Source organism: Macaca mulatta, chromosome 18 (assembly GCF_049350105.2).
Source record: "Macaca mulatta isolate MMU2019108-1 chromosome 18, T2T-MMU8v2.0, whole genome shotgun sequence".
Lineage (NCBI taxonomy): Eukaryota > Metazoa > Chordata > Mammalia > Primates > Cercopithecidae > Macaca > Macaca mulatta.
Window position 1 is genome coordinate 3,876,914 of NC_133423.1, and position 15,047 is coordinate 3,891,960.

Genomic DNA, 15,047 nt, shown 5'->3' on the forward strand with positions numbered 1-15,047 from the left:
ATCCACAACTAAAGAGACCAGTTGAAGAAAGGAACCAAGTATGATCCACTGACGAATTACTAGTTCCAAAGCTTACAGGATAAATTTGACCATCTCTGCTCATTTTCTCACTTTCATCACCCTTACTGACTCTTAAAAAGACAGGAGGTCAAAATAAACTTCATGAAATCCTTTAAATATTCATTTATCCTACATGACATCTTAATTTTCTTCGGAAAAGACAACAAAACTGAAATATCCCCCCTTGTAGCCGATGCTAAGAGAAAAGAAGGTACCTGGCAAAGAAAGGTCTTTTCTTTTACAAAACAGACACTCATGCACCTTGCTGACAGATGAGACGGGGTCAGTATGGGATTATCAAAGTCCTGTAGTGGGCACCAGTGAACACAACGCTGAAAGGATAAACACAAGGGCACACATACGCACACTCACTTTATCTGACAGTCGAGCCATCCATTCATCTAAAATATGTATTCCTCATCCACTTGTGCCTGCCACTGTGCCAGGCGCTAAGGATGCCGGATGACAACCAAAGGAGAAAAAGCTATTTCCTAACCAGGTTTCAAAACAAAACAAACACGCTCCTGTCAGTACTTTGCTGTGACTTGGGTCACATCAGTCCAGCGCTCTCCTAGGAGTCAGGGGCCAACAGGAAAACTAGGTTACTTACTTGTCGCTGGAGTTCTCCAAATACAATGCCTCCACAGATCCACACTCCTGGGGTCCCACACTGTGCTGCACAGACCTGGAACCTTCAAAAGCAGTAGAACCATTAGCAGGCTGGGAGGCTCGAGCGCTGAAGCAGCCGCCGGGGCTCCACAGATAGCTAGGTCAGACCCTCCCGCCTGCTCCAGCGTCCACACAGAGTGCTGGCGGGAGCCCGAGGAGTGTGGCCTTGTGGAGGATGTCTGCATGTGCTAAGCGTTCCAGTGACCAGTACAGCAGCCGACCTAATAGCTGTCCTTCTAAAATTCCCTCCACACACCCTTACTGCACACTAGCCTGCGGGTACGTTTTTAACATGAGTGGTCAAAACTGTGGAGAGGCTGGGGCGGGGGGGCAGGTGGCAGCTGCCAATGAGCTTGCACAGAGGGAGGACAGGGAAGAGAGGCACGTGCCTGTGAATCTCGCCCAGGATCACATATAGAGCCAAGGCGAAGGCAGCACACAGCAAAAATGCAAACTTCATCCCAACTGCTGAAATAAAGGAATCAAAGATCTTCTCCCCACTCCCACCAGTCAACTAATCCTGACTTTCTAGTGATTATTAAGGTATCAGAGATTCTGGGACTGTGCAGCATGAAAAATGCAAAAAGATCCAGAAGGCTTGTGTTTGATTAAAGTGAAACCTGACACAAAGTTCAATGAAAACAATAAACAACTTCAGACAGTGCCAATGTTCATATTTCAACTCAAACAGTGAACCTTTAATAATGTCCTAATTCAACGGATTTTCCACAAACAGGATGATACCAGTTCCAGTACAACTGTCCTCAATATGATTGAAAAGAACACGTGACTAGAGCAGAAAAAAGTTGAAATGTTCTTAAGCATGCAGTTAAATTACAAGCTACAAATAGCTCTTAACTATCTATTTGTTAAAAGCTACAATTTTATATTCAAATTAAATACTCTTAGCATGAAAATGAAGATCTCACGCTGAAGTGAAGATTGTAGACTCTTACTTTTATTCTTCACTTATTTTTCTGAAACCACTGTTCCTCCAGCATGTATAGAGCAATGCAAGTCTGACTTTATGATTCTGACTCAAAAATAAGTTTAAAAGATTAATAAACCATACACTCATCACACCCAACATTATCTTAAATCTCTTGGGATATTGCCTCATAGCTTCTAAGAAAACATAATTTTATAAGGTTCTAAAAATAGTTTAAAAGAGATGATATCAGTTTTTTCTTGCAATTAACTTAAATGTGAGAAGAGAGAAGGTGGGGGCGACAGAACAGGAGAGAAGCACTGGGGTAGCCCCTCATTCCCAAGCATCCAGGTCACTCACAGGGACAACTTGTGAGGATAAGAATGTCCTCTTCAGTTTTAATACACACTGGCAAATAGAAAATGTTAAATTGTTGAACTATTTAAAATTAAAATAAGTGATTATACTTAAATCTAGAAGAAACTAAGGCTAGAATAACTTTACAAATAAATAGAAAACAAATACTGGTCTTTGCTTTCATTGAAAGTAGAACTCAATTTATTCATCAAAATTATCTTAAATTTAAAAGTGGGTGAAGGTAAGAACAAAAAGATCATACTCATTTGAGATGAATTCTTTAAAAAGTTGTGCTAAATTTCTCAAGCCTCTATCAAGACTACGATCTGCTTCTGAGGCAGTACTTACATTCTACGGGAACATGTTTTAAGAAAAACTCTTTGTGTCAGATTTGGGAATGGATGTTGCTGGGATGAAACTCTGAAATAGTCTTCAACTCCTCCATCACAAATCTGAACAAAAGCATGTGCTTTTATCCTGCATGTGAAATTGTGAGTAATTGTCTCACTTGGATTTATTCACAAATCCCTAAGTGGTGATACACTTCTTTCAATGCCTTCGATTAAGATGAAACAGCCACAGTTAACCTAGAGGCTGATGAGTCTTAACTAAACCTTGCTTGCATAGAGAATCAAACATAATAATAGCCACATACATATTCATTATGCTCAACGCAAGTTTGGTATGGGCATTAGAGGTTTTTAATTGAGTGTTTACTTTAGAAGAGCCATGTTTAATTTCAAAATAATGTCATTTTAATTTCAGTTGTTAGTGGTGTGGCCTCAAGCTAGATCTGAAACTGACTATGACTCTAGATAAATATTGCTCACTAAGAGGCAATCTCCTAACTACTATTACAGAGGTGAGATCCACTACATAATTATAACTAGGACCAATGGGATGTGTAAGCCACTCTAAAAACATCTGCTTAATATTAAGGATTGAGTAGGTCAATATATGAAGAATTGCTTCCTATACCCAGGATTATTCAAAGATGCTAAAGGTATTCAAGAACATAAGACAACTTACTTGATCACATAAAACAAACCCTATATTTAAGAATAGCTGATATTACATTAGTACACAAATATTCTTTAATTATGCATTCATCTTTTAATGTCACCCAATCCCTTGAAAAGCTTTTTTTTTTTTTTTTTTTTTTTTTAATTTAGCAAGAGGGATATAAGCTAAAGTAGCCTGAGAGAGAGCGTGAGAGAGAAAGATATTTATTTTCTCAGCTGGCTTTTTTTTTTCTTCTTGAGACGGAGTTTCGCTCTTGTCGCCCAGGCTGGAGTAGAGCAATCTCAGCTCACTGCAACCTCCACCTCCCAGGTTCAGGCAATTCTCCTGCCTCAGCCTCCTGAGTAGCTGGGATTACAGGCACCCACCACCACGCCCAGCTAATTTGTTATATTTTTAGTGGAGACGGGGTTTCACCATGATAGCCATGCTGGTCTCAAACTCCTGACCTCAGGTGATCCGCCCACCTCGGCTTCCCAAAGTGCTGGGATTACAGGCTTGAGCCACCATGCCCGGCCTCAGCTGGCTCTTTAAAAAAAAGGTCTAAAAGAATAATAATTTTAAAAATGCAAATCAGCAAAGTGGGTATGTTGCTGTCTGTACAGAAATATCCGTTGCATAACATGTGGGAGCCTTGCACCCACTGACTGAGGACAGCTCGCCTGCCCTGAGAGGACCCTCACCTGCGTGTGAGATGCTGGTGTGATACTTTCAACATGTGTCTGTGGAGGTGAATTTATAGGTACAGCACTTACTACCGAACTAGCCAGATCGCAGGAGTTTAAAGAAATGCGGGCAGCCAGAGCAGAGCCCTGGAGTGCATGCGCCCTCATTCCACCCAACTTCTCCCTTCGGTCAGAACATCCCCAATTCTGAGTCAAGCAATCTGCTGCACCTGCAAACATCCAGGATCACCAAGAAGCACAAACCACTCCACTCAAACCGAAACCTCTACAACCTGACTTGTCTCTCCATCAATGTGCCAGGGGCTCACTAAGGATGTTGAGCAGAGTTTCCAGGAAGACATGAGGCTGCACCGCTGACAGCCAGTTTCCTGCTCAGTGAGGCCAGCTAGCGGGGCGTGAATCCAGACATCTCACCCAGAGCCCTGCACCACGAGCGACCACCGCTCGCTTCGGCCCACACACAAGCAGCACGTCTTCACACTGCAACATGAACCAGGCAGCGGGGGAAAGGTGATGAACTCACAGCCCAGGATTACAATTCTAGAGATGAGAAGAACACACTGCCTGATCCTTTAAAAACCACAAACTATGAGGTTTAGAAAACAGGAGAAAAACATTTGCTATGTAACTTCAACAATACATCATATATTTTGGATCTTCCAGGCATTAAAATATCCACACCTCCTTGCTTCAGCTAAAGGCCACCACAGGTCATGCAAAGTCGAGCAGCTGGCATGGGGAGAAAAGCTGCCCCACTCTCAAGCCCCTCTCTCAGCTCAGCCAGGACGTCCTCAAAGAAGTCGCAGGGCCACCCCCTGTGACATGTGCTCTCTGCACCATCAGCTCTCCTTTATATATGGTTACAGCTGTAATTTTACAGTCACTTGTGGATTCTTCAAAAAATGTCTGCACTCCACTTGTTTCTAAGATCCAGAACGCAGGACCACCTCTGACCTGTCCAGAGTTATATTCCCAGATTTCGCGCAATTCTTACCACACAGCAGACACTATAATCTTTTATGGAATAAATGAACTACTGGACAAGAGGTCGTTTCAATTAAGAATTAAGCATGAAAAAAGGACTAGCTTTTGGGTACAAACATATCTGAAGATTAGTTTTTTTTCCTCACAAAGTGATATACATAGTTGGAAAATAACAAGGCTAGGAAGTGAACGCAATCTCTACAAGGTGAAAAGAATGAGATAGGTGTGTTATCCTAAACTGTTAATGGTTACTTACAAAACTGTCATTATCTCATGTGAGCTCATTTATTACGTTGGTGCAAAAGTAATTGCAGTTTTTGCCGATACTAATATGTTTATTTTCCATAAAATTGTATGCTTTAAAATATTAGAAAGCTGCCTCCTTTCCATTTTTCTATTCTATTTTCAGCTGGTGTCAGAAAATTCTCACTGGAGGGCAGAAGTAATGAGCTGAGTAAGAGACTTCCAGTGCTGGGTTAGAAAGGGACAGCTTTGTACATGGAGTTATTAACATGATAACATATAAATATATGATGCTTTGTACAGTTGAATAAAATAATTTACTTTCATGACTTAAAAAGTAACATTATCGATTGGTTGGTAACATTAGAGAGAATTTTGTATCCTAGAATTAGACATAAGCCACTAATCCTTACAGAATGGTACTCCATGTGACAAAGAATGATGCTGACATACCTGTCGTGCTACAGGACAGTTTACCTCCTCAGTTACTGTGGGCTGAGCTCTTCAGCTATGACCTCTTATAATGTCTCTCTTGGCTAACTCTTGTGCGGCATACCTGAAGAGTTCAATGTTATACTCTGTGAGAGAAGCTGATCATTGCTTATTGTTAGGGTAGCACCTGTAGATTATTGACTTCAGGTGCTAACAATCTTATGCTCCTGTTTATTAACAGTTCACTATTTCCTTTAGAATTGTGTTGAATAAGTTCTTGACCTAAACGGAAATTAATATTGTGATACCTGAAAACAACATTCTCAGATGCGTATTGGCAAGTATGTTAAACATACAATTGTATCCTCAAAGCTTTCATTTTCAATTCAGTAAAATTTATGGAAAAACGAAAATGAAACCACAAAAATGCATTTCCCTAAATGACAGTATTTGTTCACACTTTTTAAGCTGTGAAGTATTTTAAAAATACTTCTTATGAGTTCTACTTTAACTCAGTATTTAGGCCCTAAAAATCACAGACTTTGTTGAATAAAACTGTCAATGAATTGAAAATATTTCCAAATATAGTGCACAGCCCAGGTACAGCAAAAGCATGTTAAAAGGATCTGAGGGGCATCAGCAAGCAATAACAGAATCTCCCCTCCCTGCCCTCCACTGGGCAGGCTTGCCGAGCCCGTGATGCTGCAGTTTCCCGTGTGCTGTGTTCCTATCCTGTGTGTTCTGAATGCTCTCAAGTACACACTAACATGCCTGCAATACATTCCTACTAAAACACATTTGCTTGATTCAAAACCCACTAATGCTAGCTTCATCAGCTACTGTAATGATATAATGAAATCATATAGTATGGCAACTAGAAATGAATATGCGAATAAAAATCCTGTTGGAATTCCAATGGAAACCAAATTGAATGCCTTGGAAAGACCCGGTAAACAGAAGATACTTTAAACATTCTGCTGTCAAAATAGGCGTAGGCAAGACAACTACACAAAATCCGAGAGAAAAAGATTCAAAAGACAAAAGTATACTGCACTATGATTGCTTTATAGTGACCTACATTCTCACGCCACGCTGAAGAAGTAGAAACAGGAAATGAAACTGCATGATGAACATGAGTACAGGCAAAAATTTTAAAAAGTAGAAAATGTATTATCACCTGAGCAAACCCATATTCAAAAGATCCAGGGATAAATCTCCAAAGTACGCAGGTGTCACTTGTTTGGTTCCCAAATTTTATATACCTTTTTATTAATAACTGGGCTTTTGAAAACATCAGGTACAAGGACTTTCATTGTATCTGGACAGGGTAATTCCGGGAGGCAAAGGACTGCCTTTGCCTTTTACTCAACGTATAACCTTCTTCTGAATGCCAGGACTCATGAACTGCCTAAAGTCTGCAAAACTTAGCTGAAGTGATATGTGCATTCTCTAGTACTTGCATGCATTTATAATCCTATGTGTTAATGGAAAAAAGAACATACTACGAAATCTTTGAAAATTTCTATGGAATATCTAGATGCTTTTAACAGGTTACCATAAATTAAATGCTTTTTGCAGCCCTTTCAAAATGGGATAAGGAATTGTATAGTCAATTATCATTATCCATCATAATAAGTCAGAAAAAACAATCTTAAGCCCAAAGTTGAAACCAAACTTATTTCATTAACTCATTTAAGGTTTTCTCCTAGAAGCCAAATTCTTTTGTTTTTTGTTTTTTGGTTTTTTTTTTGAGACGGAGTCTTGCTCTGTCGCCCAGGCTGGAGTGCAGTGGCCGGATCTCAGCTCACTGCAAGCTCCGCCTCCCAGGTTTACGCCATTCTCCTGCCTCAGCCTCCCGAGTAGCTGGGACTACAGGCGCCTGCCACCTCGCCTGGCTAGTTTTTTGTATTTTTTAGTAGAGACGGGGTTTCACCGTGTTAGTCAGGATGGTCTCGATCTCCTGATCTCGTGATCCGCTCGTCTCGGCCTCCCAAAGTGCTGGGATTACAGGCTTGAGCCACCGCACCCGGCCCAAATTCTTAAAAAAATAGTTATATTCATCTACACTTTCAAATATACTAACAAAATAACCAAATGGCCAATAATAAAACACAGGAAGAACAGAGGCACAATCCACAAACTGAAGAATACATTTTCTTAACTCTGAGCAAGAACCACGCACTATGTGGTTTTGATAGGACCTGGCACAATGCTTCTTATACTAAGTGTATTCGAGAAAGTTAACTGGATCAACCAAACAGCTTTCCTTCAGATATAAATATAATTTTAAAAGGAAGAAGGTTACTGAATTATATAAAATTCAATGTTAATTTTCGCTTTCCAACAGCATCTAAAAACCACTGCATTTCATTCAAAAGAAAAGCTGTACCTAAAAATAGTTCCTCAAATTTCTCACTAAAATATTAAAAGAAATAAAGACATCTTCCTGAAAAAGAAAGCTTCTGGTTTTCTTATGAATACCTTTTCTTTCAGTTCTGAAATTAATTTCTGCAGAAATATCTCTGAAACAGCAGAAATGCTGCCCTTCACGGTTGAGTCCATCTAGAATGCTGTCCTTCTCCACAGCTGTGTTTCAGGAAGTGGGGCTGCTTCCCTCTGTCACCTCAGATCTCCACGGAGGTGTTTTGATTCCTAGCAAAACGTCTTTGTTAACAGCATCATCAGGTTATGAGTCTTAAATAAGTTAATATTGAATGAGTTAATATCTGTGGACGTTACTAAAATAATATCTAATACTTAGTAAGGGCTATAAAAGTTGTTGAATTAACAAATGACTCTTAGTTAATACAGAGAGTTTATAGTTAAGAGTCACGAGAGCGAAGCACACCAGGAAAATATGTTCAATGCTCACTGAGATCCGAACACGCTATGGGAATTAATGATACGTAAGGACCAAGGAAGGCACACAAGGAGAAAAGTCAGAATATGAGCAGCCTAGCCCTGAAACAGGGAATGAGTCAGCCTGGTGACTGGTGGAGAGAATTAGATTGCCAACTTTAGGTGGGCTTTACTGCCAAAGGGTATTTCCTACCCGTTTATCTATTTTTCAATGTTCTCCAATGTTTCAATTTTTCTGTATAATCCTAGTAGAATTCTGAAGACATACGGTAAAGAGAGGGCCATGGGGATCTATAACGCCCTAATGTAAAGTTTATACCAGTTTCATGAAGCATGAGTGAGAACCACAAAGCTATGCTTTCTGCTCTTTGCCAAACAAAAATAACTTATTCTCTAAAAATGAGTCAATAAATGAATGAATTAAATAACTGACTGTACTCAAACTGGAAATGACATGAGAAACTATAATTTTTCATTTCTGGTACCAGATCTGAATTAGAACACATTATTTTCACTAAACTTCAACTTCTCCCATAAATTACAAATACGTATTGAGCACAAGCTTTATGCACAGCAGAGTACTGTAGGAAAAGAGATAGTAAGATATACAGTACTTAAATTGCAGGGTGAAAGGATGTTTAAAATAATAACTTACTAACCGGAGATAGTCAGGGTAATTTCCTGTGGAGACCCCGAGGAAGATGTGGCAGTGGGCCCAGCGGCCTGTGCCAGGACCTGGCTCAGGCTGGAGTTGTTGATGGTCAAGGTGATCTCGTGGGGACCGCCGGAGGGGGACACCAGACCTTGCGAAGTCATCACTTGAGTGAGGTCTTGGGTCCCTGATTGTCATTACAAAGCAAAACAAAGTTGAGCTTCAAAAAAATCAATTTCCCCTGTTTTTATATTAAAAATATTTAGTTAAACTGTTATTAAATATTTCAATGAGAGAAAGATATAAAACAAAGCATCAGTCATCTCTAATTCCTTCATCTAAAAAGAAAGCCTTGCGATGAAATGAAGCCAGTATGAAAAGAGTAATTAAATGAAGGTAGCAGTAATTAAGAGCATATACTAAACACATATCATTAATTATAAGAAAAGTTTATTTTATTCTCAAGACATTTGATTTATTGTCTTCCACAAAGAGAAGAAAATGACATCATAACATCCTAAAATCAAATATATGATCGCAAGCAAGAAACTGAAACTCCAGCTGTCAAAATAAGCAAAAGTGAGTGGCTCTTACCACTGCTGTTAGTGGTCAGCACTGAATCCTGCTCAGACAGTGGGCCTATGGTCAGGTTTGCAGAGGTCACTGTGGGCTGTAAGGACAGGCCTGAGATGGGCTGGATGACAACACTGGCAGGGACCGTGCTGTCCGACGTCTGGAGAGAGCTGTTCTGTGAGGCCAGGCCAGGCTCCCCCGTGAGCTGCTGAGCCAACAGGTTGCCCTGCTGTAGCGTCTGCTGCAGAATGCTCGGATCAATCTGAAAAGCAGCACAGGTACTTGTAATGAAAACTTCATGCTTCTGTGTGATGCCAAGAGAATTACAGCACAGGAGACCATGGAAGATGTCATACCTGCAATGTAATGTTATTAATGCTGGCAGCATCGATTCCAGAAATCTGTACATTTGGTCCAACCAAGTTAGCAGCCAACTGTAACTGGATGCCTTCTAGGGTAGCCAGGCTCCCATCTGTCAGAGACACAGTCAGGTCACCCCCAGCTGGCCAGAGAAAGAGAAAGGGAATGAACGAATATTGTGAATGCTTCTTAAAACTAAAGTAATTCATTTTTTACATAGGGATTTTTAAATACATAAGTTGTACACATTATGTCAATACAATCTTGTTGTGGAATACCAACACCTACTTTATACCATATACACACATATGCTGTCTAATCACGCTTTATACCATATACACACATACATTGTCTAATCAGTCTTTATACCATATACACACATAGTGTCTAATTACCCTTTATACCATACGCACACACTATCTAATCACCATTTATACCATATACACACACACTGTCTAATCACCCTATATACTGTATACACACACTGTCTAATCACTCCAGAAACCTATTTTATACCATATACACACACACTGTCTAATCATCCCAGAAACCTACTTTCTACCATATACACACATACACTGTCTAATCACCCATTATAACATATATACACACAATGTCTAATCACCCCAGAAACCTCCTTTATACCATATACACATACACTGTCTAATCATCCCAGAAACCTACTCTATACCATACACATACACTGTCTAATCACCCCAGAAACCTACTTTATACCATATACACACATACACTGTCTAATCATCCCAGAAATCTACTTTACACCATATACACATACACTGTCTAATCACCCCAGAAATCTACTCTATACCATACACATACACTGTCTAATCACCCCAGAAACCTACTTTATACCATATACACACATACACTGTCTAATCACCCATTATAACATATATACACACAATGTCTAATCACCCCAGAAACCTCCTTTATACCATATACACATACACTGTCTAATCATCCCAGAAACCTACTCTATACCATACACATACACTGTCTAATCACCCCAGAAAACTACTTTATACCATATACACACATACACTGTCTAATCATCCCAGAAATCTACTTTACACCATATACACATACACTGTCTAATCACCCCAGAAATCTACTCTATACCATACACATACACTGTCTAATCATCCCAGAAACCTACTTTATACCATATACACATACACTGTCTAATCATCCCAGAAACCTACTTTATACCATATACACACATACACTGTCTAATCATCCCAGAAATCTACTTTACACCATATACACACATACACTGTCTAATCATCCCAGAAACCTACTCTATACCATACACATACACTGTCTAATCATCCCAGAAACCTACTTTATACCGTATACACACATACACTGTCTAATCATCCCAGAAATCTACTCTATACCATACACATACACTGTCTAATCATCCCAGAAACCTACTTTATACCATATACACACATACACTGTCTAATCATCCCAGAAATCTACTCTATACCATATACACATACACTATCTAATCACCCCAGAAACCTACTTTATACCATATACACATACACTGTCTAATCATCCCAGAGCAACTCTGTGAAATAGACACACTTTATACCATTCACAGACACTGTCTAATCACCCCAGAAACCTACTTTCTACCATATACACATACACTGTCTAATCACCCCAGAACAACTCTGTGAAATAGACACTCTCATTACCCACTTTAAATATATCAGAAAAGTAGCTGAAAAAGATTCTACCGATTAGCCAAAGGTTCAAAACAACCACTACTACTGAGTGGTGATCAGGCTGCAATGGTGCCGTGAGTCACAGAAACAGAAAGAAGGGCACACTGGACATCTGACTGCCATGTACAACTGCTGCATTTACTGGCAGGTACACAAGTCAACACAACTAGCTAAAACGTCACACTTCTCAAGCACTATGTGACCCAAGAACAAATGGAAAACGGCACTGTATCAAAACCAATGCTAATGAGTATTTAGAAATTACACTTCTCCCTCCTAAATTTATGAGACTGCCAACTGAGTAAAAACAAGTTTACATCCACTAAAAACAAAAGCTAAACAAAGTGCTTAGTGTAAAAAAGCAGCTGTCATGGAAGACAGAACAGGAAATGGAAAGGGGCAATGTCTGCAAGATGGAATTCCCATTTTTCCAAATGCCTCATAAGGGAAAGGCTCAAAGAAGGGAAACATGGTGCTACGGTAAACAACGTCTCTTCTACTGTGGGAACAGACAGAAGCAGCGCAGAACAGTTCAATCACTGTGCCGTTCCCATTCCCCCGGCTCAGTGTTTACCTGACACGGAGGCAGGGAGAATAGCTTGGCCCACCAGTCCTGGTTGCAGCAGATTCTGATCAAACTGTCCTGTTAGAACAGAGTTGTTCATGATAAACACATTAGGGTCAGTAGAGGAGGAGTTGAGGAGGTTTACGGGCTGCAATCCTTCCGACGAGCTTCGAGTCACAGGCTTTCTGGCCTTCTTTGGGTCTGGTTTATAATGAAACTGCATGTGTGTCTTCCTTCTACCCGAGGTACGGAAACGCAGCTCACAGTGCGGGCATTTGAAGGGCTTGGCTCCCGTGTGCAGACGCATGTGGACCTTCAGACTTCCCTTCGTGGAGAAGGCGTTGCTGCAGACGTGACAGCTGAAGAGCTTCTGACCTGAGAAAAGCCCAGCCAAGAATCAGCAGAGGCGATGGCAGCCGCGACACTCACACCCACCCCACTCAGCTGTCAATCTGGATGTAAATATGTTGAATCAGTGGATGGAAGTGCTTTAATGAGAATCCCTTTCACCTATAAGATGTTATGGATGTCACAGGCAATTGTTGCAGGAATTTAACAGTATATTATTTACAATTTGAACTCAGCATTTTCACAACCCTTTGAGCTTTATAGTGTTTCTAAACCACTGCGTTATTCTGAACCTTGATTGGAATATTTGATTTATATTTATCAGAAGCTAATGGGTGGTATGACTTAACAGCCCAGCTCTGAATTACTGTCACTTTTCTTTAATTTTACAAATGGTACTTTAACATCTCAGCATCTCTCTATCTTCTCTTCTGCCAAACAGGAGCGACCAAAATGCCAGCACAGGTAGGCATCACATGGGAGAATGTGCAAAGGAAAGTTCTATTCTAGGGTCAAAGAGCTGTGTGCCTAGTATCATGTATCTAGTTCCTGAGGCTCTTTTCATGATTACTGGGTATATCAAAGGCCACGAAGGCTCAGAGCACCACGAGCACAGGCTCCACCCTCCAAGAGCCTCTGGGAGCTGAAAAACTTCCTGGCTGGTTTTTCCCCTTTACTGGTCCAGGAACAAACGCTAATTTTTACAGCATGGCGCACACTAGGATCCACAAAGGGACTAGAGCAATCTACTATCCCAATGCCACCCTGGGTTCCTCAGAAATCACACCTCTACTTCAGAATGGAGAAAGAGGAACTAAAAGGTATTTATCCCGAGACTTCTATTTCTAGTCCTTATCCACATAGCCTACACTGAACTCCAAAACCAAGGAAATGATGAAGCAGCGTGTACCAAGTCATCGTGGATGTCACTGGGCACCTGCTGCATGACAGGCCATGCCCTAGGCCTGGGGGCGCAAAGGTAAATGAGGCCGGGCCCTCCATATCCGCAAACAGTTCATTGCATTACACAAGACAGACAAATACAGGGAGCCTAAAGAAACAACAGAAAAACTGCACACAGGACAGTCATATAAACAAGCTCAGGGATCTGTTTATCCAGCTCCAAATATTAACCCATCAGAAAAGAATCACAGGGTCAGGTAAATGTGTGAAAGTCCATTTGTTCTTGTTGGTTGAATTCTGCTTATAACCAACAATGAAGAATATAAATTGGTCTGATAATCGTAATTCTATGAATCATTATAACAACAGCTCTGCATTCACTGTGCGTTTACCACAGGCCAATCCATTCCTGAGCGTTTACCAAAGGCCAAACACTTTTCCCAGCTATTTAAGTGTCTTAATACTTAAAGCTATTTAAATGTCTGAACTCCCAAAGACAGAGGTACAACTATTAGCCCCATCTTCTGCAGGAGAAACCTGTGGCTGAGAGGAGAACCTTGTCTAGGACCACAGAGCTCACAGGAGGACTACAGGATTCCCAAGCAGGCAGAGGCAGAGCCGGCCTCACCACCGCTAGGATGCACTGTGCAGAATTCCAGAAGCAAAGGCGCAGACGAGATGAAGATGAGAAAAAGGCCAGGAATACTGGACATTCACTTCTCCCTTTGCAAGATTTTCCCCCCACATAAAAATAATTATGAAATGATAACTGCCATCAGATTTGCTAAGTGCCAGGTTTTACAAAACCTCAACATACTAAATCTCTTTGGCTTAAATGAGACTAAGAGGTAATCTTTTTAACAAAGTTATTTAGGCATGAGTAAGAATACATGACAATTTTTAAGAAAAATGTAACTTTTGAGACCTAATACTTTTTTTCCAACTGAGTAAAAACAAGTTTACATCCACTAAAAACAAAAGCTAAACAAAGTGCTTAGTGTAAAAAAGCAGCTGTCATGGAAGACAGAACAGGAAATGGAAAGGGGCAATGTCTGCAAGATGGAATTCCCATTTTTGGGAAATTGTCATTTGGACAGCTTTCCCTGTGTCACGAATAAAAAAATCTTTCATATCACTTTCTTCATGGTGCTTCATTTTTAAGCTTTCTAATTTGGAAAGTATTATGTATGCAAAATACATAGGAACAAAACATACGAAATGCTATCCTAAGATCTCTAGCAATGACACAGGAATGTGCTCCTTACCTGTGTGAGTCTTCACATGGCAATCGAGAGTGGATTTCACAGTAAAACTCTTTCCACATTCATCACATTTGTATGGCTTTTCTCCAGTATGGATTCGAACATGCCTATCCAAAAAGCGTTAATTATAGACGCATTGACAAACAACTTCATGATTTGAAATTTATAACTATATAAATTAAAATTAGGTGTTACGACGTTTTGATTACGTTTGGCCAAGAAAAACTTTAAGCTTCACTCCAAACAAAAAATACAATAAACAAATCCAAATAACAATGAAAATATTTGCAAGACAAATAATAATAGAGATAATTTCTGTAGGGAGGGGAGCAGTGGCTCACGCCTGTAATCCCGACACTGTGGGAGGTTGAGGCGGGCAGATCATCTGAGGT

General features: G+C 40.3%; 1 protein-coding gene across 5 annotated transcripts in view; it reads right to left on the bottom strand.

The window, feature by feature from the left end:
- Positions 1 to 15,047, bottom strand: part of ZNF236 (zinc finger protein 236) — a 160,793-nt gene that overhangs the window by 43,148 nt on the left and 102,598 nt on the right. For 4 of the 5 annotated variants that reach the window (XR_013408317.1, XM_028837782.2, XM_077975131.1 and 1 more), the window contains 5 exons: positions 14,659 to 14,762; positions 12,152 to 12,517; positions 9,820 to 9,965; positions 9,485 to 9,725; positions 8,898 to 9,077 (listed from right to left, as the gene is read on the bottom strand). Coding sequence is in view for 3 of the 5 variants with exons in the window: in XM_028837782.2 (XP_028693615.2) it covers positions 8,898 to 9,077; positions 9,485 to 9,725; positions 9,820 to 9,965; positions 12,152 to 12,517; positions 14,659 to 14,762 (1,037 nt within the window). In the remaining 2 variants the exon portion in view is untranslated. Of the gene's footprint in view, positions 1 to 670; positions 753 to 8,897; positions 9,078 to 9,484; positions 9,726 to 9,819; positions 9,966 to 12,151; positions 12,518 to 14,658; positions 14,763 to 15,047 lie in introns of all 5 variants that reach the window. The other variant, XR_013408318.1, reaches the window with a different exon arrangement.